Source organism: Penicillium samsonianum (assembly GCF_028829775.1).
Source record: "Penicillium samsonianum strain IBT 33392 chromosome Unknown utg000005l_segment0_segment0, whole genome shotgun sequence".
Lineage (NCBI taxonomy): Eukaryota > Fungi > Ascomycota > Eurotiomycetes > Eurotiales > Aspergillaceae > Penicillium > Penicillium samsonianum.
The window spans coordinates 2,056,248-2,079,358 of NW_026643263.1; the positions used below are offsets into that span (position 1 = coordinate 2,056,248).

Below are 23,111 nucleotides of genomic sequence, written 5' to 3' on the forward strand. Positions count from 1 at the left end.
TGGCTCGTCATTCATTATATCTGGGTCTACTATATAAACACAAATTATATGGCACCAAAATCAACCACTGGCAACAGAGAAACTCAACAAGCTCCCAGCAGCCAATCCACCGACAAGAACAAGGCTCATAAATCCACCAGCAGCCGGCCTTTCATCGGCAACAACCCAGTGACTAGCGCCCATCATACAGCTTGTCCCCAGGTACCCATTGGTTGCACCAAAGAAGAACTGTACAAGGAAATAGAAAACGTCACTCTTGACGGCAGCTCCTTGGCCGTTGACGTTGCAGAGCTGGTACATGGGAATAAAGATAACACGGGCAATGGCCACAATGGCAGCCATCTGAGGATGCTTTCCCAAGGACACTCCTGGAATAGCCACACACATTCTCCCTGCCAAATCACCCAGATTCCAGAGCAAAAACGCCAAGGGAACAAAGACACTAGGATCGTACATCCGTGAACTGGCAGGGTCATTGACGGACTTGATTTCCGCCGTGTAGACTGGGAATACCATAGAAACCAAAAAGCAGACGAACACAGCGAACGCCAGGAACCGGAGCTTAACGAACAAAGTCCAGAGGCTGACAGTCTTGGAATGTTCGCGGTCATCCGTAATAGACTCATCATCATCTCTTGCCAACTTTTGCCCCGAAGATGGTTGTTGTCTCAGAAGATAGAGGAAAGCCAGCAAAGCAATGACTGAGACACCCGTAGACGTAAGGAAGTAAATAAACGCCGACGTCGACGCACTCGTCTGAGGCATGCTGGGGCCTTGATCTTGACCTTGGGCTCGGCCAACGCTATCCTCCTTCGGCGGCACAGCCAGCACAGAGAAGATCTGAACAATGCAGGGTAGCACACCGGCAACACCCTGTCCACCCATAATAGCCTGCGTATATTCCTCTCTCCCGAACCCGGAGACGAACGCAAAGACGCCATTCTGGTTGATACCAGTGGCCAGACTGGCGGCGAACACCATCACCATCAGGAAGCCAAAGTACGCCCGCGGCGAGGAATCGGTCATGACGACCGCCGAGAAGGCCAAGATAGTGAACACAATGGAGTTCATCAACAGCGAAAACGTTATACGCTGTGGATAGGAGGCATTCTTCTGTAGCTTTGCTAGGGCATAGGCGGCTCCGAGGTTGGTGACGGTTGACATGGACTGAATCGACGGTTGGTAGTGCAGTCTTGTCCAGTCGTCCGACTGGAACCGGCTGTAGAAATATGGTGCCGCGGCAAGGAACATGTTCCTGGATTGAGCTCCACGTTAGCTATGGTTGGCCCAACACATATAGTAGGTTCCTCCGGGTTCGGAGACTGTTGGGTTCCACTTACCAGGCCCACAGCATAGACACTCCGAGGAGGAAGAATATGCCATACTGTAATCGTGAGAAGGGAGACTGCTGCTGTCGCTGCGTGTATGTTGTGTCATCGGCGTCGTCTGCGGCGGAGTCCTGCAGTCGCTCATACGCCGCTGGACGGGCGATGAGACTACGTATGCGATTCATGGCTGTCTTTTCCAACCACTACTTCTTATGTATAAGTCAACGATTCTGTAAAAATAAGGAGATTATCTGACGGCAAAGAGCTGTAATGCGCTGTTGAGGTCGGCATATGACTGGTTACTAAGCAAGATATGTCGCGGGACCCCGGGACCCACACGGGACTCCGGGCCCCATCAGGCGATCTAGAAGTTCTCCCCTCAGGGCTCACCTGCAACTTGAAACTTAGCTGTTATGTAACTTTTCGAGGGCTGGCCTCACAAATTTTCGCATTTTGGTATCTTCAAAGTATCTTCAAGATATATTTTCGGTATTAATTCTTTTCATTTTTTATATCATGCTAGAACAGAGGTGACAAAAACCGAGCAACAAAAGTAGAACTTGAACAGTAATATTGATATCAGGATTTATACACAGTAATTGCTGACTTAGTATCTATCGCAAAATCTAACATGCAGAGTGTAGATGGGAGTATGAGAAGAGAGGACTGTGAGAGGTGAGAGTATATGAGAGAACATGTATTTCGACAAAAAAAAATCAACAAGAACCAGACGTCGTAATGAGATGGCAGTGTAAGGATAGGGTCGGGAGTGAACGAAGTGTGGAGTATGATTAGTCCTTTTTCGGCGAGGCTGTCTCCTCTACCTCCTCTATCTCATCTTCCTCCAGCCCAGGCTCCGATTCCTCCTTCTGGAGCTCCCAGAGCTGATCTGCCTCAATAGTCTTGGCTGGAGGTGGCGTTGTTTCGCCAGCACTCATTTGCCATTCCATGAGCTTCGTAAAGGCGCCATCCGGGTGAGAGCTGAGCTCATCGTAGGAGCCTTGCTCGGCGACCTTGCCGTTGGGGCCAAGGACAATGATCGTGTCGGAGCGCTTGATGGTAGAAAGACGATGGGCAATGCTAATTGTCGTGTTGTTGCCGCGAAGCAGAGCGGCCAACGCACTGTTGACGAGGGTCTCGGATTCGGCGTCGAGGGCGGAAGTGGCTTCATCCAGAATCAGAATATCAGGGTTCTTGATAAGGGCGCGCGCAATGGCAATGCGCTGTTTCTGACCACCGGACAACTGAGCCCCACGAGCTCCAACATGAGTATCAAGTCCATCAGGCTGTATTATGTTAGCTGGATTCATGAAAATAATAGCTGCTCGGCGGACTTACGAAGTCGCTGATGAATTGACAGTTGGCCTTGCGTGCAGCAGCAATGATCTCTGAGCGTGGTGCCCGAGGCATGCCGTAGGAGATGTTGTCGGCGATTGTTCCAGAGAAGAGCACAGGCTCCTGGGAAACCACGCCAATCTTTCTGCGAAGGGACTTGGCGTTCATTCCACTGATATCTTTGCCATTGATCAAGACTCGGCCCTCGGTGGGGCTATAGAACCGGAGCAAAATAGATGCAATAGTAGATTTGCCTCCACCAGATGGTCCAACGATAGCAACGTTAGTTCCTTGAGGGATCTCGAAGTTCAATTCCTGGAAGATCTTCACAGCGGGACGGGTAGGGTAGGAGAACGTGACATTCTCAAATCGGATTGGTCCACGTGCGGTCTCAACCTTGAGACCTTTGGTCGGGTGAATCGTGGGTTGACGATCTTGCAGTTCAAAGAGTCGACTAGCCGCACCCACACCTTTCATCAGCTCTGAATAGAAGCTGGAGAGGCCGAACATGCTGGAGCCTGCATAAGCAGTGTACATTAAAAACGAAGTCAATTCTCCAATGCTGATAGCACCTGACTGAACCATCCCACCACCAACATACAGCAAGGTCAGAATGGTCATATTGCCCATCAAGCCAGTCTAGTAAGAAGTCAGTCAAGGTCGCAAAAAAAGCCCAAAATAATCAAGACTGTCGACTCACCGAGCTGAAGAAGGTTGCGCTAATTAAAGACTCTTTTTTGCCAAGCTCGAAGATCTTGCGGACTTGTTTGTTGTACCGGTTGACTTCGATAACTTCACCGGCAAACGACTGACTGGTCTTGACGTTGCCCAGACGCTCTTCCGCAATCTTAGTCAATGATCCCAAGTTCTTTTGGATTTTGCGACTGAGATTCCTGATTGCTCGACCGTAAAAGAGAGCGCCGAGGCCAATTGGAGGAAGCAACACAAGCAAGATAGTGGACAGCTTTGCACTAGTATAGGCCATCAGACTGAACCCAGCTGCACCGCTAACAGCAGCTCTGAGACCATCAGACAAATTCTGCGTAATACTCTTGCCAACAATAATAGTGTCGGAGCTAAGGCGCGAGATCAGATCACCAACCCGGTTGGCATCAAAGAACTCGGCATCCTGCACGAAGGTTTGACGGAAAAGCTTGGAACGTAGCCTGGCAACAATTCGCTCACCAACAATTCGAAGAATGATGATGCGCCCATAGTTTGCACCAGCACCGAGAAGTAAGATTCCACCAAGAGCAGTGTAAAACATGGGCATGCTCATGCCCAACAATTCGCCGCCTCCTTCGGTTACGCCCTTGGTCGCAGCGTCCATGATTTTACCAATGGAGAACGGAACTGCCATTGTAATCGACGAGGAGATTAGGAGGAAAAAGAAGGCGAAACCGAGGGCCTTGGATTCGGGGCGCGCGATCTTCAAGAGCCGCCAGATTTCTGCGAATCCAGAATTCTTTCCTGATGCGCCTTCCTTGGCCAATCTGGCGCTCATGTTGACCTGCGCTGCCTGCGCTGCTCGCTCAGACAATTCAAAGCCCTTGTCTTCCTCCTCCTCTTCTTTCGGTTCTGGAGCGGACCGGGTGATTGGGTCTGTGGAGGCTGCGGGTGGTTTCGCTTGGAGGAATTGAGGAGTTGAACATAAAAGGCGTGCTTGGGAGACAATGCGAGACGTATAAGGGGTATATTTGAAGCTATTGTTTTGAAGCAAGAGTGGGTTGGCACCATCCCGGAGTGTACCCGAGGCGGTTGAGTAGAGACGGTTCAACCCATTGTGGTCGCCGGAAGAGACAATGGGCGATCTCGTTTTGGGAAGTAGATCGCGAGTAAAGGAGCTATATGGTCTCAAGGCCTGCCGTGGGCTGACGCCCAAGGCCAGAGACACAGGCAGTCGGGCACCGCGCATCTCGGAGTTGGATCGGACAAGGCTCGAAACGGAATGGAGTTACAATGATGTCACCGAATAAGACGTCGGCATGCCATATCTGAACGGAATATTATCAAGTTGAGCACATCACATGGCACACATTCAGCTCCTTGGAACGTGCGATGAATTAAGAGCGGATGTGTCTGGAGCTTCGTCGGACGACCACGGCCATCGGCAAAGCGGTTTTCGGGGGCCGATTTTGCCGTAGTCGACCGCTCGTAATTTTGCCTTGATCTACCGCCCGTGGAAGTCGGTCGAGAGCTCTGGATACTTCATCTGTTCTGGCGCCAGAAGCTTCATTTATTTCGAGTTTCACTGTGTCGAATCGCTTCAAAAATATATTCGTCAACTTGTTGCATCATTATTTGCATCAGGATCGTCAAAAACTTGTTTCTCACCTATTTCCTCTGCCGCTGATACGCCCACCCCACCTCAACTCTACACATTCACTGTCAGACAAGATGGTGCTTGACTACAGCAAATGGGACGCCTTGGAGCTGTCAGACGATTCAGACATTGAAGTTCATCCCAATGTCGATAAGCGCTCTTTCATCCGAGCAAAGCAGGCCCAGATTCACCAGCAACGAGAGCAGCGTCGTCATGAAATCAAAACCCTGAAGTACGAGCGCATTATCAATGATGGATTGCTGTCGCGCATCGATAAGCTTCTTGAGTCTCTCAAGAAGCACGAAGACTCGTCTGCTTCCCCCGATGAGTTCATTTTCACAACGATTATGGAGTTTGCAAGCAACCCCGCCGAAGACCAGGCCCCCACCCCGCCAGAGGGAGTATACACACACGAGCCAGAACAGCCCAAATTTTCCCAGATGATGAGCTCACTGGTGGATCAGGTGAAGAAGGAAATCGGCGATTCGAAGCCTGAGAACCTCTTCAAGGCATACATTCAGGGCGTGAATGGGCACTTGGAAAAGATTCAAGGACTCCAAAAGGAATTGTTTGCAAAGCTTGCGCAACTTGAGAAGGAGGAAGGCGCCAAGATCACCAGTGATAAGCTACATGAAGGGTTCAACCAATCACATGTGGCCAAGATTGCTGAGCAGGAGAAGGCGGCTACCAAAACAAAGGAGAGCTCTGTTGAGCTCCTGAACCCTGGTGTGGGGAGCTCCGCCGCCAATGCCGATGATGAAGGCGACGATGATGACCCTGCCGATATCGAGATTAGTCCGCTGGCAAAGAAGTTTGCTCAGCTCAAGCCTGGAGACTACAAGGCCTATCTGAACTTCATCTCAGCGAACCCTGACATTGTCGCCGAGAAAGAAACCGACGGTCTACTTGTTGAGGCATTCAACAGTCAACTCAAGGGCCAAGATGCTTATGCTCGCCAGTGCGTGCACCAAGGTCTGCTTCTGCAATACTGCCGCTCGCTCGGTCGTGACGGTATCCAGCTGTTCTTCACTCGGTATGTCAATCTCCAGCGTTTTTTTTTTTTTTTCAGTCAATGGCTAACATATACACTTCTAGCATCACCACCAAGGACCACCGCGCATCCACCCTGTTCCTTAATGATGTCAATGAAACTTACGCTCGTATCAAAACCCGCTCTGCTGAACTCAGCAAGGACGGCTCGGCATCCAACGATCCTGCGGGCGTAGAGCAAATCCAGCTGCATGCCGTTGACCCCAACACCAAGATCACCATCAACCTTCCCGCGGCTAACAGCCAAGACCCCACTGAGATTGAAGTGCGCAAGATCTTCGACGCTTTCCCTGAAGACCTGCAAAAGGCATTGGCAACTGAGTCCTTGGACGAAGTCAACAAGGTTCTCGGCAAGATGTCCGTCGAGGAGGCAGAAGTCGTTGTGGAGCAATTGGGCAATGGAGGCATGCTCAGCTTGGAGGAAGGGATCGTGGATGCCACGACAGCAGAGGGCCAGAAGAAACTGAAGGAGTTGGAGGAAGAGGGAAAGCAGGAAGTTGGTGAACCCGGTGGTGACGTTACTGAGCTTGACTAAGGATATGCAAAAAGCGATGATGATATGAACTGAGTATGCATTTATTTCTCTTGATCCGAGAACAGTTCACCAACTACTTCCAAGCTTGTTGTACATTTGTGACTGTCCATTCTACTATTAAGCGCATAATAATGATACCTAATCAGGGTTAATCAGTCGGAGAAGGAAATCCGTGGTATTAACGATGCTATCAATTTGAGTGAGATACTAATTTACAAACCCCCCTAGAGACTTCGCTGCGTGGAGTAAAATAAAATAAAGAGAAGAGACGTAGCTGCCAGATCACGGTCAGGCTACCGAATAATGCGGGGAGGGGAATGTAGAAAAAGCCATATCATATGAGTAAATGTGGGAAAACTTGTGAATACCACGTCTTAACCCCAGACTCCCGAATATTCTATCCCCCACGCGCCAAAGCAAACCGCCTAGATTCCGCTGGAGCCGGGAGCCTCCTGGTCTTTTCGGAGGTCGATCAACAATTCGCGGAAACGCTCCTTTCCGGAGCCGCTGGCACCGCCCGCGGAGCCCTTGCCCGATACATCAACCAGCTTAGCAATGCGCTCCCAGCTGGTACCACCGGCGGAGGTGTCCTCCCGGCTGGCGAGGAACTGTTCTGCCTCGGCGCGGGCGTGGGAGCGGTTCTTATCAGCCTTGTTGTTGTAGGAAACGTAGAAGTCGTCAATATCCTCCTGTGCCTTCTTGACGGTACTGTCCTTCTTTTCGGCGGAAACCTCTGCACGGCGGGCGATCTCAGCATCACGCTTCTCGCGCCATTCACTGATAATTGAAAGACAGACGTTAGCTTGGGGCTCCGAGCCGAAACAGGATGAATGCAGATCGTAAAGGCAATGCGCCCCATCATCCAGAATTTGAGATTCAACTCACCGAACAGCATCTCCCTCATCTTCGGGTTCCTGGGCGCTCTGATATCCGGTGCGGGGGAAGGGTGAGCCGGAGCCAGTGATTGTGCCACCGGGAGCAACGCGCTGCATAGATGTAACCCCTGGTCAGCATACTGAATGTTTACCACCATGTATCTAATAGCCAATTCATACCTCGTTCTGGTTCTGTGTCGCCACGGAGGGGAAAGATGATTCAAATTGGCCAATCTCCTCAACGGGCTCGTCACCTCCGCCCAGCAGGTCGTCATCCCCCGCGCCTAGATTCCCGCCGGCAACGTGGTCTTGAGAAGTAGCGAATTGCTCGGCGTCTTCACCGAGCGCGGCACGCTCACGGGCAAGGAAATCGTCATCGGTGGTAGCTTGGATGTCGGCTACTTCGGTTTGGCCTAAATGCGGGTCATGTTAGCTCTGGTGTAAGGAGAGCAAGTAAGGTGGGTTGAGCATACCCTCAGAGAAGTCCTCTAGGGAAGGGAAACGGTCAGCCATGCTGGGAATGGATTGTTTTTGACTGTTGTATGATTCAATAAAGTCGTTTGAATCAAGAAGATGGTCGTGAGGAGAAGTAATCAAAGGGTCAGGAAGTTGATTGTTATAGGAAGTAGTGTTGACAGGTGTGGCCGGGGCGGGCTCGGAGCCCCGTTGTTCTGCCGGTTCCGGGGCGGTAAGCTTATCCATGTTTCAAGCTTGGGGTACAAACTAAACCACTTCAACTTCACTTGTTATGAAGAAGGTTGAGAATTGAGATCTTCGTTTGATATTCCTTTGGCTTTGTTGCGGTGACTCTACTTGACTGCAACTTAACTGCGTTTCTAAATCTCACTAGTGGTCTTCAATTGCTCCTCGTTGCCTATTTGTCTTCCACGCGATTGCGACTTGCACTTCAGATCTGATAATCTCACTTCTCAAAAGCTCCCCATTCAATTCAAGTGTTTACTATTTTTTATCATCATGGCTTTCACTGATGACGCTGTTAAAGCAAAGCTATCAGCTCTGAACGACTCGCAGGAGAGCATTGTCACTGTTGCGCAATGGGTCATGTTCCACAGGTACAGACGCTTGCTCCAACCTCAAAGAGACCTTGCTAATTTTTTGTCTGTAACTATAGACGCCATGCTGAACGGACCGGACAAATTTGGCTTCAAAAGATTCGCGACTCGCCGCCTCCCAAGCGACTCAACCTGATCTACCTAGCCAATGGTACACATGTCCTCCCACACCTGAGCTCCGCCCCGCTTGCTAATTATATTTACAGAGGTTGCCCAGCAATCTAAAGTACGCGGAAAACATGATTTCCTCATTGCGCTATCCCCGGTTCGTCTCCCTACCAGCCCTCCATTGCAACTCAAACTAACAGAACAATAGATAATTGTCGATGCTACATCAGCGGCTTACAAGGGCTCGTCGAATGAATACCAACAAAGGATCCGCCGAGTCGTGGAGGTCTGGAGACAACGCAATGTATTCGACACAGCTATTTTGGATGCAGTGGAAGCTCGCATAGACGGTAGGTCGAATCAATGGGCACGAGGATGGACTAGCCAAACTGATCATATTGCAGAACTCGACAAAGCTCGTCCTACAAACAAGAAGCAAACCCTCGGAGGATCTTTCTTCAAGGACACTTCTTCGGGATCCACCCCGTCCGAACTACAGCCTCTCAACCCATTGCAGGTTGCTGTCAACAAGGCTGTCATCAACTCCAACAATTCCGCCACAACCGCTACTTCAGAGTTCGACAAGCTTCACGATCCCAAGACTCCAAAGCCTACACTGCCCGTTCACGCCGCACGTCTTAGTTCACTCTTGAAGACGCTCGCCAACGCAGAAAACTCCGTATCCGAGGTAATCAAGTCGCGCCGTGCCTTGATCGATGGGCTTGAGAAGATCCTTCAGACCAACCGTGCAGAGCTGTCGAAGGAGGAGACCCTTAGCAACGAGCTCTCACAGAAGAAAGCCTCAGTCGATAACGAGAAGCGCGAGGTCGAAGATGCGATTATGCGCGGTCTGCCCAGTGAAGAGTCTTCCACAAACCCCGGCGAACACAGCGGACATGATGACGTATCCGCCCGCCCAGAAGTCGAAGCTTTGACACCTCCCCCGGTGGAAGCTATTACACCAGTGGGGTCCCCACAGCCAGAAAAGCAGCAGCTCCGTCGCGGGCCTTTTACCGAAGATGCGGACGACGACACCTCGGAGTGGAACCCCATGAGCATCCCCAACATGCAGGAATCAGGCAACGGGACTGCCGTCGCTGATCAATCCACTACTGTTTCTCCAAACCACCATGGCAATGACTTCGATATCGCTACCGATGGCCATGCAAAGAGGCGCAAGATCTCGCATGGCGAGGAGGACTATGCGGCTTTTGCGGCCGGCGATCTAGATGCTGATGTGGCTGACCTGCTTGCCACTCAGGGTAAACATTAACTGAGCTAGAAGCATTATGGTCGAGGCCATATGTTACCTTGGTAATGTATGTGCTTCGATTGCCCTTGTTTGGTGTGATTTATTCATTTCACTTCTATTCTATTGACTGCCTCTTTGGGCATTCTAGTTTCGGTTTATGTTAGATATGATTTTTTTTTTCGTGTATGAAGTAACTAAATGTATGAGTTGGAGCGTGTATCATATGGCATTGATCACAGGCCTGCCTGTAGCCCGATATTCTCCGAATTTTCCCCGTGCAAGTGGCTTGCATGATGTCAGCTTCTCCATATACCTACTTAGGTACATCGTGTCTAGATGCCTATCAAAGGTTATACATAGAAAAGTCGTCTGCACATAGTATGCTTTCCCCCCCTTTTTCTGCCGTCTAGCTAAAAAACTGAGAAGGGGGAGACACTATCTATGAAAACAGACATCTGAAAAGACCACCAAAAATGACAACCAAAAAAGACATCTAAAAAGACATCTAAAAGACCATCTGAGAAGACTATTCCAAAAGACTACCAAAAAAGACTACCAAAAAAGACTTGACACGGCCGCATAAGCAGCCGACTATTCTTGTTTACTTACAAGTAAAACCAAGTAACTACAGCCACTATCGATATGCAAAGGGAATGTCTGTTCTTCTGGTCACATTAACTATGAACCAATGCTATTTGCAAAAAGAAACGTCATCGGAATATATCCGGATCCATCCACCGATCTCGCGCGAAGCGGTTCGACAACTGATGCCTTCGCCCCCTGTAAGCCAACACAGAGCGGATATTGTTTGAAGATTCGTCCTCTGGAGGTGGTGGCGGTGCTGAACTGCTTCCCTTTGGTTTCACAACCAGTACAATGATCATTCCCACCACGACCAGGAGGAGTAATAGCATGACCTTGCGCTTGGTGGTTCGTTGTTGATAACTCGTAGCCTATATGAGTCAGTTTCTCGTTAGCGACATCCAATAGAAGGCGGGAGGGGGAATAAAAGTTGCTGCAACATACCACTTTCAGTTCCTTGTCCGCAGCCTTGACCTCAGTGCCCATTCGCTCAACGTTGTAATCAATACGGTCCAGCATGGTTCCTTGGTCGATAATCATGCTTTGCAGTTCACGGAAAATATCCGACAGTTCAATAATTCCCTTTGCGATATCATTGATCTCGCGCTCCCGCTGCGCAATGGCAGCATCATTCTGACCAGTCTGCCGTTGTGAAGTCTGCTGCAACATGGTCTGCGAAAAGGACCTGTCGGCGTCTGACTCCATCATCGACGGATCCGTGTATGGGTTCTGGGCCTGCGTAGGCGTGCCATCGAACGGCGTCGCGATACCCTCGAGATCTCGCAATTCTGCACCGAAACAAATCAACACATTAGCATATTTGAACCGACCAATTCTGCCTCCACGGGAAGAGAACAAGAACAAGAACACAAAAAGAAAGAAGGGTCCCATACTCCGCAAATAAGTACTCTGCTTCTTCCTAAACCTGGCACTAGCCTCTTGCACCCTCGCAGCAAGCGAAATCTGAATATTCTTCGCCATAGTCTCCTCCCCACTCGTAACACCACCATGCGCCTTAGACTCGCCGACCATAGTCTCTATGCGCATGATAGCGCGCTGGCAATCATGAAAGGAGCGCGTGACATCCTGCGTCAAGCGCTCGATAACGCCCTCATCCTGCCTGCGCAGGTCCTCGTCGCCGAAGCCGGGGAGCAGGTGTTTCTGGTGTAGCTTATCGAGCTGGGCGGAGTTCTGGGCGATCTCGGATAACAGCTCGGAGACCTCTTCCTGCACGTCGACCCAGCGCGGCGGGAGGAGGTCCATCTCGATGACCATGTCGCCATCCTCGTCTGTTTCGGGTATTAGGCGCCTGTTTTCCTCCGGGTGGGAGGGTGTGTCGGAGAAGCCATTTGTTGGTGTGAAGTGTGGCTTTTTGGCTGGGTGGTGGATTAGGGATTGGCGGTAGGAGAGGTAGCTGGGTTTGGAGGTGGAGTGTTAGTTGTTGCTATGATTTGTAGGCTGGGTTTTATGAGTGGTGTTTCTTCTTTTCTTTTTTTTGGGCTCTTTCCGGCGCTGACGGGTTGCGCTTGGGGTAGGGTAGGGTATATGGGGTTGCATACAGGTTGGTTCGATCCCGCCACATTGTGAGGGCGTTCGGAGGATCGGGTTGTGTAGGTAGTTTATTGATTTGCTGAGGTTATAGGAATCATGATCAGGTGGGAGTGTTAGGCTGGGATTGAATGGTGGTTTGGGGTCTCGACGTAGCCGGAAGTGAATGATAGGAGCTCTCCACATGTCGGAAGGGGTCACGTACGCCCGGTATTCATCATGTAATCCTTGGTTTTGTCCACGTGGAGCGGGGTAATTTTGGTATGGCTGGGTAAGCTGAGAAGGCAGCTTGACCTCTACATATTCTCTACTAAAAAAGACAGTGATGTCTCTTGTGTCATCGTGTCAATTTCTGCAAATAGCTTACTATGGGTCGCACGCTCAATTGCAAGTGGCATCGACACCCCCGGATTTTTGAGCACAACATGGCCTAAATAGGTATATGGTGTTCTTATGATAGTGCAAAATCGAAGGCTACATATGTATGTAATAGACTAAAGAACAGCTAGATTCCATTATTACAGGCTACTATAAGATGTCTTCTAGTCTGTTTCGTTCTAGATCTATAAATCCAGGGCCCCGCAGTCAACACCACAAAGCACTAAAGATAAAGAAAACAAAACAAAGGCCAAGACCTTCCTAATGCAATTAGGCTCCAAGTCTATTCGGCATATTATCACGGTTAGCTCGCTCAGCGTAGCCCTGGGACGGGATCAAGCTTTCTTGTCCGGCGTTACATCCATATTATATTATACAAGATGTAAGCAGGTATTTATATTAGATAGTACCTTGAAAAGAGTTCTAGATATGGATATAAAATAATCCAAACATTTTAATAAAAAAGACCCAGAATACACATGCCCAGATGCCAAACTGTGGCAACATTCAGCCCCGGGAGGATCCCCACCGCCCTGAGATGAAACGACGCTGACTGGGCACCTCAGGCACGCTATTTTGGTAACTCTCGTAAGGCTGTTCCCCTTAACTCTCTTCTTCCTTTGATCCTCTTCATTTGACCCCTCCTTACTTTGTTGTATTTCCCATCAACATTCATCATGGTATGTCCCTGATCCCCTAACTTATCAGTTGTGTTGTCGAAAATGAAACCCCCACATTGCGGGGCATCCCTGTTCCTTTGAACCTCACTGACCATCGCATTCTCTAGGCTGATTCCCTCACCGAAGAGCAAGTGTCTGAGTACAAGGAGGCCTTCTCCCTGTTTGTGAGTGACCTCCGCGTACTATTGAAGACGTGGTAGTCGAAAACATGCTGACCGAAGTTTGTTTTATTGCGAAATAGGACAAGGATGGCGATGGTACGTGTGGTCGCGCCCGACAGCTTAGTCGAGCCCACAGCAGTGTTTTCTACGATCGAATTTCAAAAGAAAAAGTGTTCTAACATGCAATCCTACCAATAGGACAAATCACCACCAAGGAGCTTGGCACCGTCATGCGCTCGCTGGGCCAAAACCCCTCCGAGTCCGAATTGCAGGATATGATCAACGAGGTTGACGCCGACAACAACGGCACCATTGACTTCCCCGGTACTTGACCATAACCTACTGATATAAATGAGAGACGGCTACTGACGTGCGGTAGAATTCCTCACTATGATGGCTCGTAAGATGAAAGACACCGATTCCGAGGAGGAGATCCGCGAGGCATTCAAGGTCTTCGATCGCGATAACAACGGATTCATTTCCGCCGCCGAGCTTCGCCACGTCATGACTTCCATTGGTGAGAAGCTGACCGACGACGAGGTGGACGAGATGATCCGCGAGGCGGACCAGGATGGTGATGGCCGAATCGACTGTATGTTTTGCAAACAATCTTGGAGCCTACCGGCACTTGTCTGCCCAAATGCTAACCTCTCCCTCTCCATACAGACAACGAGTTCGTTCAGCTCATGATGCAAAAATAAACGACGCATTCCCACAATGCGCCTTTTTCCATGTTAGCTGACGTCGCGGTTTCTTAACGAGAATGTTTCTCTTCCATTTCAATTTTCCAATACGGATTTCCTGTAGTCTATGCTCACTAGGCTATACATCTTGGATGATTTATGATCAAGCGTGTGCTTTGAAATGCAGACGGAATGGACTGGGCGGTACTTTGGGTCAAGTGTTCATAATATAGGAATGATGACTCTCCCTATAACCCCGATGGTGCTGGGCTTGTTTCAAGGTAGCCACCTTGTTCCAACCAGCCAAGTCCACAAAACACCGTAGCAAGCGTATAAGAAGTAACCATTCATCCATACCAAAACGACACCAGTTGGGAATCCAGCTATCGATTAAACCTCAAAACCTCCATAAACTGCCTCGCAACATCCGCCCCAGACCACGGATCAGGATCTCCCTCGGCACGCTCACCGACCACAGAGCCAGCCCCGTCGACCCTAGTATCAACCGTAGCATCAAGCCCAGAACCAGCCTTCTTCCACCTCCTCAGCCGGTCCTTAACCTCCATCCCAACATTCGGAATAAGAATCGCCTCCCGAGCCTCAACGCCCAATCTCCCCCAAAACTCCCGAATCAGCGACGCAGTGGCCGCATACTCAGCATCGATATCGGACTCCTCAATCGCAGAGCTAGCGAGGTCGATACCAGCAGCTTCAACATCCACATCACCAACATCAGCACCAAACGACCCATCCTCCCGATCCACAGGAATGGCCTCCACAACTGACGGACCACGCCACTCGATCTCAACAACCGTACCACGCACCCGCGCTGTCGGGAACGTCTGCCGCACGTCACCAAGACGCACGCGGAAGTCACCAACCTCGTAGACGATCCCGTTCGGGACAGCGAGCGTGAGCCGATGGCTCCAGAAGGGCTGACAAGCGTAGGTGAAGTGCTGGAAGAGGGTTCCGTACGAGGAGGGGGGGATAGTTGTCATGACCATTGGTGGGGTGGGGGAGTGGTCCGGCGCAATGGCATTTACGGGGCCGGGCGCACCTTGATTTTGATTTTGGTTTGGTGCTGGGGCGGGTTTCTCGGGCTCCGAGGTGTAGATGAAGCCGTGGGTTGGGTAGTGGGTTAATGAGAGGAATTGCATGTAGCGTGGATTTGGGGGTTTTTTGTTTGAGTTTGAAGAGGGGAGTAGGCCTGGGGTGTCACGGAGGAGCTTTTGTTCGAGGCCCCAGCGGCCGATTGGGGTTAGTTCTTCATTTGGGAAGGCGGCGCGGAGGCGCTCTGTTATTATTTGGAGGGCTGTTGAGGCGTTTGGGTTTGAGGGGATGAAGTAGACGCTGTGTGGAGTTAGTTTGGGGGTTTGTGTTGGATTGGAAGAGGAGATTTACCCTGTGATAGGCATTTTTTATGTTTGTTCTCTTATATTCCGGGCAGGTGCTGAGGAAGAGATGGAATTGATGGTCACAGCAGTGTCGAGCTGAGGGATATCAATTGGAGAATTGATGGGTTGAGAAAATGGCGGTGATGAGTTCCCAGGTAGTCTTCAATCTAGCTGGAGGATTGATTTAGGGAATCTGTAGCAGGTAGCGATAGCGACCATGCAATATAGATAGGTATAGAGATCGATTAATAACAATGATGATCAAGTCCAGTGCCAGAGGAATGACAAAAGATAATTCCTAAACAGGGTGGCAGGTTTGCAATCTATATAGTCTGATTAGTATAAGCACTGACAATGAGAAGAATCCGGTACCTTTGGGCAATTTCTATGTATACGAGGTTGTTCTGGAGAATCAAGTGGTCCTGCAGATGAAAGCCTGGGCATGATATAACATCGGAGTGCAAACAGAGCAAACATCAATGTAAACACTTTAACTTCCATTGGACCAAACCCTTTTCTTTTGATGTAGATAATTGAGAACCTCAGTTCCTTTCGATTTGAATTCACCTTGGCCTTGACTGGAATAGAGGGACTTGGAAGAACGATCTTTCTGTTCAGACCCCCCATGGGGTCAGGTCCATGTCCCGTAAGCGAGAATTAGACAAGAGCCACTACTAATGGCCGACAGGAATGTGCCGGTATATCGCTCGACACACGAATCTATTTATTGATTCTCCTTTTTTATTTTGATCTCAAAATTACCCATTAATCACCTTAGAAATCCTGATGAATATGAAGAGAAAGACTGCATCGTAACCCAAGAGAAAAGAATCCTACCCCAGAAAGACTTTGAGGAAATTCAGATATCTCACGCACCGCCCGCAGCGGCCGAGACGTTGCACTTTTTATGCTGTAAATATCACTCAGTAAAAGGGGCTTCAATTCCAGCAGTCGATTCCACTTACCGACATAAAGACCGAGCATACCAAGCTGGCAGCAGCGGCGACATACACGCAGATGAAACTTTCCCCCGAAAATCAGTATTTCATCCACCTGAAAAAAGAAACAATGGCCACTTACATGTTGTGCCATGCAGACACGATAATGACAAGCGCTTGATCACGTAGCGTCTCAGGAAGTGACGGGAGCAGCTGGCCACTCGTTCCGGAGACGATCTGCCTAACTTGTGATTGCGGATAATCAGGGAGTAAGGTGAACAGGTCGTTCGACGCGATATTAACGAATATAGCGCCGCTGATAGATAGGCCTAGCGTCATGCCGCTTAGTTGGGCTGCATAGTCTGCGTTAGCTAGGAAGATGGTAGAGAAGCAAAGTAACGAACCGAGGAGCATGAGAGTCAGTCCATTGGGTGCCTCAGCCGGGGCTACCACAGCCTGAATGACCCCAAAGGATGCCTGGGTGTAGGCGCCAGCTCCGAGTCCTAGCACGATCTCAAGTCCATAGATCACACCTGATGGGGTGTTTACACTAACAATAGTAGCTGTTGGTCTGGGTATTAGCATATGATATGTGGAAAATACAGGGCATTTTACCACTAGACCATAACAAAAACCTCGGTTCCTGTTTACAGCCCAGTGGTGTCATATTCTAGTCTGATATAGGAGTATAAGAAAAGCGCACTCCGTCCCGACTTACACATCAAAACAGCCGGGATTAGGGCAATTATGCTGCCACATAGATACCAGGGCTTATAGTAGCCGACACGAGACATCATGACACCACTAGTCGGAATGGTAGTGATTAGCAGGAAGATGAAAGGGAGTAGGCGGACGGCAGATCTGATCGCGTTGTCTCCTTGGGTGAACTGGAAATAAATAGGGACGTAATAGACACTGATATAGGAGACAGCGCCTACTGCTGCACAGGTGATAAATAGTAAGACTGGCTCCTTCTGAGTAAATAGGTGAATTGGTAAAATGCGCCTGTCGGCCGAGGTCGCGATGTTGAAGCCCTGTTGGAGGCCAAAGATGATCCAGAGAGCGCCGGAGACAACAAACAGCGCAATCGTCTGCCCACTATTCCATGGGTAAAGGGTTCCACTGAAGTTGATGCCCATTACCAGAGTGGTAAATGCTCCGACACTAATTGCCGTGCCCACCCAGTCAAAGGTGGCTAGTTTCCGCCACCACGACATCCCAGGTAGTGGGTCGTTAGATGGGATGACGAATAGATAGATTGGCAGCAAGATGGCGCCGAACAGCAGGTTGATATAGAATGCCCAGCGCCAAGTATACAGCTCAAAGGCGCCGCCGACAACAGGACCTAGGACCGTCCCGAGACCCCAGACTAAACCGCTAGGAGGAATTCTTAGTATACGATTCGCCAACCTTTAGAAAAAGTAGGCTCGGCTCACCTCAAGCTTAGCCATTTTGGACGTTCTTGGCTGGAGGTGTTCATGGAAATCAGAGCAAGCAGACCGAAGTACATTCCATTACCGCCCGCACCAGCAAAGACTCGCCCGATGATCTCGGCGTCCATCGTGGGTGCCCCGCCACAGAGTGCAGAGGCTGCCATAAACACGACGGTGGATACAATGAATACCCACTTGGCATCAAAAAGTGCGTAGATCTTACCAAATGGTAGTATCATTGCCATTCCCCCAATCATGAACCTATATAAAGTTGTGTTTGTTAGCTAGCAACATCTCTCCAATGCTCACTCCTCTCATCTACGTACCCTACCGATAGCCATGGCAAATCTTCGACCGCGTTGAAATCGTTGACGATTTTCTAGTGAGACAAGATAGAAAACATTCGTCAGTATATACCTCTCTCGTAGACAGTTAAAATGGAGAGGTAGGGGGTGTACCGGAGCGATGTTGGCAACAATTGTATTGTCTAGAGAGTAGACGAAGATGGCCGTCAGGGTGCTGAAGAGAAATAAAAACCACTAACGCAGTCAGCAATCTCATTATCCAATCTCGGGGCTCGAAGCAAGCAAACTCACCTTGAAGCCAGTGATGTGCCGTTCTTCCTGCGAATCCAGCGACGAATCACTCTGAGATAGCTTTTCGGCATCGTGAAGTTGCTTGGGGCCAGACGAGGTAGATATTACGGTCATCACGATGAATTAAATTAAAGTGATCAAATCTGTAGGAACAAACCCATAATGCGATACAGCTGCAAACGATAAGTATATAACCACGTATATCAAAGCCCCGGAGCCTTTCAGCGGATAGGTTTGTCAACTCGGGTCAACTTCTTTCCACGAGAAAGGACACTATGACACCTGGGCACTTTCCATCGGGCCATGATTTGGTCAGCATTGCAGCGAAAGTTGCCGACTGTACTCCGGTCCGCTCCATGATTCGTCAATTCCCTTTTCCCATGTGTTCCCCTGTGGAGGCGGAGACTTTCATGGACCTTCGGCAGATCTACACGCCGGGGTACGATCCGCAGTGGAAACCATGAAAAGTCTCCGATTTCATTACTCCATGTTGCTATAAGTGATGATAACAGTGCCTGGGAATTTGATCTTATTCTCTGTGATCACGGTCGCTCCGGAGTTTGTCGCATAATCTTCGTAGGTGCGCAGTATGTCGCCGCCGCGGATGATAGCTAGAGCCTAATAAGTCTGCGAGACTCAGTGTCTTCGACGAAGCTAGCCATCACACTCGCCTCTTTGCTGTACCAGGTGTTGGTTATTTCAATGGAAACGGTCGACTTGCGGCAGTTGTTATAAAACCAGATCGGATCGCCGTGGAGTTTATATTGAATCTTGCCGCACAGGCAGGATCCGGTGACCCTGGTGAGTATGCTACCCTCGACGATTAAAAATTGACTCAGAGAGGAAGATAAAGATTGAAGCGCGTTGTGATGAGCTAAAGTCACCGAACTCATTAGTCTTATTATCCATACGTCGTCTATGGGCCGGAATACAATTGTAATATTCTAAGGCCTCTGCTCAAGAAACGCTGTATATATATATCTAACGGATGAGTCAAACCCAGGCTACTTCCAGATTCAGAGCAAATATACCAAGAAGGTGTTATACGCCAAGAAAGATGATGTTAGGCACATTCCATAGCACCTAGACTGGCCCAACCAGTGGTTCAAGATCGACCCTGGTAAGGTGGAACACGGGTCCCAGTTTCGACTTTGGGACCATGTCACCGATATGGTAGTGGTGTCGCGCCGAAAAGACGACTATCCCGATGACTTCAGGGCCAATGGAACGAAGTATCCTGATCAGTACTTCTTTTTCACGTTTGAGGACATGGCAATCATCAAGGTCGAGTACGATATCAGCAAGGGCGAAACTACGGTCGATAAACCGGTCACAACCGGTCAAGAATCAATGGGAAACGACAGCTCTTCCGAGATGACGAAGTATATCACCATAGCCAAAAAGTACACACAAACATCATCCTTTGACTACACTTCTGGCCTAAGCCTCATCACAATCGGAACGACCGCAACAGTGGGAGTTCCTGGGGTCGCGGAAGGGAAGGTCCAGTGCACAGGATCGACCACGCAGGAGATGAAATGGGGGAAACAGTATTCGGAGGGACGCGAAATTAAAGAGTCGTACGACATCAAAGTTCCTCCTCATTCTAAGAGCAGTGTGGCCCTTGCAGCGACTTTCTCAAACTTTCGAGGTACCTTGCACCGTGCACTCGCAGTGGAAGAAGACGGGCGTTGAAGCCGTGACTCATGCGATATTCCATGGTGTAGCTACTGGAACATCCATACCCACATCCATTGAGTTGGGACAGTAATTGTTCTTTCTAGATTACTCGATGGATACATATGTAGGCATTGCTTTCTTCACGTTCTCGACCTAACCTCGAATATCCTCTAAGAGACATCAAGCAATACCATTTTTTATTCCCCTTGTCGATGAGAAATTCCGGGCCTAGTCCTTGTAAACCTGATCAAGCTCACGCGTATCTTAAGGTAGAATAGAGAGCACTTTTAAAAAAAATAGAGGGATGGCCAGGGTCATGTGACAATAACACTGATAGATCACGTGATTTTCAGGGTCCACCTGGGCAGGGCTGAGTTTCATTCCAGAGGAAATATGGTAGAGTGACCTATGTATGTAGGATCAACTTCCCGATTAGCCCCCGGCTCCCTTTGACCACATATGTAGTCAGTCATGGTACATATGGACATTAAAGCACATCTTTCAGACTCACATGTTCTTATTGTCCGATCTTCCAGTCTAAAAATTGACAAGATCAACCCTTACTCCATCAGGGAGAGTCAGGGGCCGCAGTGGGGTAGGTGGCGCCCTCAGACTGAGCAGAGAGAGACAAAAGAGCCTATTGGCGCTTTTATCGCAAGTCTAGACTTGACCATTGACACTCTAATAATAACATTACAGGTTGGACCCTGCAGTCCCTTGTTGCGTGGCCAGGTGTGAAGGGGGTGACATTCTCGAATTGCGCTAATCATTATTCGACCCCTGCGACATCATGCCTCGTACTAACTTCCAAAAGCCACCAAGGACGATCAATGGAGCTCCAATAAACTCGGCCGCGTCTGATTCCTTCGCAGAGACCTCTCACAATCCATGACGTGCCACATTGTGTAAAAATGTGTCCATTTCCACCTTTGTTTGCTCCAACTGCCTGGGATCTTATTCTCTCTGAGACACCAATGCCGGCCTTTTTTGCTGGTCCCTACACTTGACTTGTACACCATTCCACTCCTTTTCTGGGCTTCCTATGACCGTTCCTTTGTTTCTTTGGTTATCTTGCAACACCCTACTCTATTCATTCATTATGTATAACAAGCGCAAAAACCGACCTTTATCAATAGCGTTATTTCTGATTGTCGCGACATACGTTTTCTTCTTTTGGCTCCCTAGTACAAAAACATACCGAGGTCGCCTACCAAAGCCAATATCCAGAAAAGACAGCACCGTTCGACATGATGCCATCCGTCTAGAGAAAGTCGCCGAGCGATTCCCCGTTACAGAGTACTTCCCACTGCCAACAAGCTCAGCGAAAATCCCCCGCATCCAGCATAACTTCCCGGAAGAAACCCGCAGCGAGCGCAAGGCCAGACTCAAGAAACGAGATGCTGTGAAGGAGGCGTTTCTTCATTCCTGGAATGGATATAAGGATTATGCGTGGATGCGAGACGAGGTGAAGCCCCGCACTGGGGGGTACCAGGATACCTTCAATGGCTGGGGTGCCACCCTTGTTGATTCGCTAGATGCGCTTGTGATTATGGGACTGGACGATGAGCTGCAGCTGGCTCTGGAGGCTCTAGAGGAAATCGACTTTACAACGACGAAGAGCAGACAAGTGCCTGTCTTTGAGATCATCATTCGCTATATGGGTGGGTTTATTGCTGCTCATGACCTGACTGAGGGCAAACATCCTATCCTGCTGAGAAAGGCTGTCGAACTGGGTGAGATGATCTTCAATGCGTTTGATACGCATAATCGCATGCCCCAAGTGCGCTGGGAGTGGACAAGGTATGCTAAAGTACATACAAATGTGCAACGAGAATTCGAGACTAACAATATCTAGATCCGCCCAAGGCAAAGAAATCTCACCATCATCACGCACGAGCTTAGCGGAGATGGGATCCTTGACAATGGAGTTCACTCGCCTGACCCAATTGACCGGTGATCCCAAGTACTACGATGCCGTGCAGCGAATTATGAACGAGCTCGAGATCGGACAAGACAAGACCCGGATGCCTGGCATGTGGCCGACATGGATTGACACCGACCGAATGACGTTCGACGACTCCGAATTCACCATTGGCGGATGTGCCGATTCCGCGTACGAGTACTTGCCCAAAGAACACATTCTGTTGGGCGCACAGACGGACAAATATCACCGAATGTACGAAAAGGCCATTAAAACATTCAGCGAGAATCTGCTGTTCAGAGGAATGACCCAGGACGAGGACCAGCACATTCTCTTCACGGCTAATGTCGTTGCAATGCGGGGTGACGCGAAGACCTTCCAGTACGAGCCTGACCACCTCAAGTGCTTCATGGGTGGCACCGTGGCTATTGGAGCCAAGGTTTTCAATCGGCCGGAGGATATGTATGTTGCCCGGGGGCTTACCGACGGCTGTGTCTGGGCATATGATGTTATGCCTACAGGGATTATGCCGGAGGTGTTCAAGGTCAGTCCTTGCGAGCACATTGATGAGTGTCCGTGGGATGAAGAACAGTGGATGTCAGATGTCATATCGCACTCTATCGATACCGAGGAAGACCGCGAGAAAGCGGAGAACCAAATTGAGGCTCAGCATCTACCACCTGGTGTGACTAGTATTCGAGACGCATCGTACAAGCTCAGGTACGGTTTCATCTCATTATTCGTGGTGCAGCTCACTAACATAGTACCCTTCTAGACCTGAAGCTCTCGAGTCCCTGTTCGTCATGTACCGGATTACCGGAGATAAGACTCTTCAGGACTCCGCGTGGCGCATGTTTAAGAACATTGATAAAGCAACTCGGACTAAATTTGGCCATTCGTCTATTAACGATGTGCGTCATTCGCATCCAAAACACGAGGACAAAATGGAGAGCTTTTGGCTTGCCGAGACTTTGAAGTACCTCTATCTCATCTTTTCTGAGCCGGATCTCATCAGTCTGGACGACTATGTGCTGTATGTTTGCTCCCAGCTATGTTTATTCTGTCTTCACGAGCTAATAATTCTCTTTTCAGGAGCACCGAAGCCCATCCTTTCAAGCGGCCAAACAACTGATGCGTTATAATACTGAGATTTTGTGTACAGCTTTCATCATCAGCAACATCTTGATTTGATCCAACAGGACCGGCGTTACAGGCATTGAGGCTTTCAATATCATACA

The 23,111-nt window shown here is 49.4% G+C and overlaps 11 protein-coding genes across 11 annotated transcripts; 5 read left to right on the plus strand and 6 right to left on the minus strand.

Moving 5' to 3' along the window:
* Positions 1-60: 60 nt before the first annotated feature.
* N7471_009685 (nucleoside transmembrane transporter FUN26) lies at positions 61-1,513 on the minus strand (the record flags this gene model as incomplete). Its single annotated transcript, XM_057282404.1, has 2 exons — positions 61-1,255; positions 1,341-1,513. The coding sequence occupies 2 exons, from the start codon at positions 1,511-1,513 to the stop codon at positions 61-63; spliced, it is 1,368 nt and encodes a 455-aa protein (XP_057133287.1).
* A 606-nt stretch (positions 1,514-2,119) lies between these two features.
* Positions 2,120-4,578, minus strand: mdr2 (ATP-binding cassette permease mdr2; the record flags this gene model as incomplete). The annotated part of the gene is made up of 3 exons (XM_057282405.1): positions 2,120-2,614; positions 2,667-3,302; positions 3,364-4,578. 3 exons carry the CDS (start codon positions 4,576-4,578, stop codon positions 2,120-2,122), a joined length of 2,346 nt encoding a protein of 781 aa, XP_057133288.1.
* A 482-nt stretch (positions 4,579-5,060) lies between these two features.
* N7471_009687 (Hsp90 co-chaperone CDC37) lies at positions 5,061-6,571 on the plus strand (the record flags this gene model as incomplete). The annotated part of the gene is made up of 2 exons (XM_057282406.1): positions 5,061-6,019; positions 6,082-6,571. The coding sequence occupies 2 exons, from the start codon at positions 5,061-5,063 to the stop codon at positions 6,569-6,571; spliced, it is 1,449 nt and encodes a 482-aa protein (XP_057133289.1).
* A 425-nt stretch (positions 6,572-6,996) lies between these two features.
* N7471_009688 (clathrin light chain CLC1) lies at positions 6,997-8,148 on the minus strand (the record flags this gene model as incomplete). The annotated part of the gene is made up of 4 exons (XM_057282407.1): positions 6,997-7,348; positions 7,457-7,557; positions 7,627-7,859; positions 7,920-8,148. 4 exons carry the CDS (start codon positions 8,146-8,148, stop codon positions 6,997-6,999), a joined length of 915 nt encoding a protein of 304 aa, XP_057133290.1.
* Positions 8,149-8,198: 50 nt separating this feature from the next.
* N7471_009689 (CTD-interacting domain-containing protein) lies at positions 8,199-10,061 on the plus strand. Its single transcript, XM_057282408.1, has 5 exons — positions 8,199-8,519; positions 8,579-8,670; positions 8,726-8,784; positions 8,836-8,977; positions 9,032-10,061. The coding sequence occupies exons 1-5, from the start codon at positions 8,422-8,424 to the stop codon at positions 9,898-9,900; spliced, it is 1,260 nt and encodes a 419-aa protein (XP_057133291.1). The 5' UTR covers positions 8,199-8,421; the 3' UTR covers positions 9,901-10,061.
* A 528-nt stretch (positions 10,062-10,589) lies between these two features.
* Positions 10,590-12,043, minus strand: N7471_009690 (t-SNARE syntaxin TLG2; the record flags this gene model as incomplete). Its single annotated transcript, XM_057282409.1, has 4 exons — positions 10,590-10,832; positions 10,906-11,249; positions 11,370-11,875; positions 12,021-12,043. 4 exons carry the CDS (start codon positions 12,041-12,043, stop codon positions 10,590-10,592), a joined length of 1,116 nt encoding a protein of 371 aa, XP_057133292.1.
* A 1,021-nt stretch (positions 12,044-13,064) lies between these two features.
* N7471_009691 (calmodulin) lies at positions 13,065-13,929 on the plus strand (the record flags this gene model as incomplete). The annotated part of the gene is made up of 6 exons (XM_057282410.1): positions 13,065-13,067; positions 13,175-13,231; positions 13,309-13,324; positions 13,427-13,552; positions 13,608-13,820; positions 13,895-13,929. 6 exons carry the CDS (start codon positions 13,065-13,067, stop codon positions 13,927-13,929), a joined length of 450 nt encoding a protein of 149 aa, XP_057133293.1.
* Positions 13,930-14,294: 365 nt separating this feature from the next.
* N7471_009692 (uncharacterized protein) lies at positions 14,295-15,326 on the minus strand (the record flags this gene model as incomplete). The annotated part of the gene is made up of 2 exons (XM_057282411.1): positions 14,295-15,261; positions 15,313-15,326. The coding sequence occupies 2 exons, from the start codon at positions 15,324-15,326 to the stop codon at positions 14,295-14,297; spliced, it is 981 nt and encodes a 326-aa protein (XP_057133294.1).
* Positions 15,327-16,173: 847 nt separating this feature from the next.
* On the minus strand, positions 16,174-18,386 carry N7471_009693 (Major facilitator superfamily domain general substrate transporter; the record flags this gene model as incomplete). The annotated part of the gene is made up of 9 exons (XM_057282412.1): positions 16,174-16,215; positions 16,271-16,328; positions 16,386-16,596; positions 16,648-16,756; positions 16,972-17,620; positions 17,680-17,937; positions 18,003-18,055; positions 18,135-18,215; positions 18,273-18,386. The coding sequence occupies 9 exons, from the start codon at positions 18,384-18,386 to the stop codon at positions 16,174-16,176; spliced, it is 1,575 nt and encodes a 524-aa protein (XP_057133295.1).
* Positions 18,387-19,442: 1,056 nt separating this feature from the next.
* N7471_009694 (uncharacterized protein) lies at positions 19,443-19,967 on the plus strand (the record flags this gene model as incomplete). Its single annotated transcript, XM_057282413.1, has 1 exon — positions 19,443-19,967. One exon carries the CDS (start codon positions 19,443-19,445, stop codon positions 19,965-19,967), a length of 525 nt encoding a protein of 174 aa, XP_057133296.1.
* Positions 19,968-21,051: 1,084 nt separating this feature from the next.
* N7471_009695 (glycoside hydrolase family 47 protein) lies at positions 21,052-23,005 on the plus strand (the record flags this gene model as incomplete). The annotated part of the gene is made up of 4 exons (XM_057282414.1): positions 21,052-21,752; positions 21,808-22,593; positions 22,649-22,906; positions 22,966-23,005. The coding sequence occupies 4 exons, from the start codon at positions 21,052-21,054 to the stop codon at positions 23,003-23,005; spliced, it is 1,785 nt and encodes a 594-aa protein (XP_057133297.1).
* Between the last annotated feature and the right edge of the window lie 106 nt (positions 23,006-23,111).

Bases quoted from the DNA above. Each gene is read 5' to 3' on its own strand.
- N7471_009689 (XM_057282408.1), top strand. From the start codon at position 8,422: ATGGCTTTCACTGATGACGCTGTTAAAGCAAAGCTATCAGCTCTGAAC. The intron at 8,671-8,725 runs GTACACATGTCC...TTATATTTACAG, and splicing joins CCTGATCTACCTAGCCAATG to AGGTTGCCCAGCAATCTAAA. The intron at 8,978-9,031 runs GTAGGTCGAATC...ATCATATTGCAG, and splicing joins AGTGGAAGCTCGCATAGACG to AACTCGACAAAGCTCGTCCT.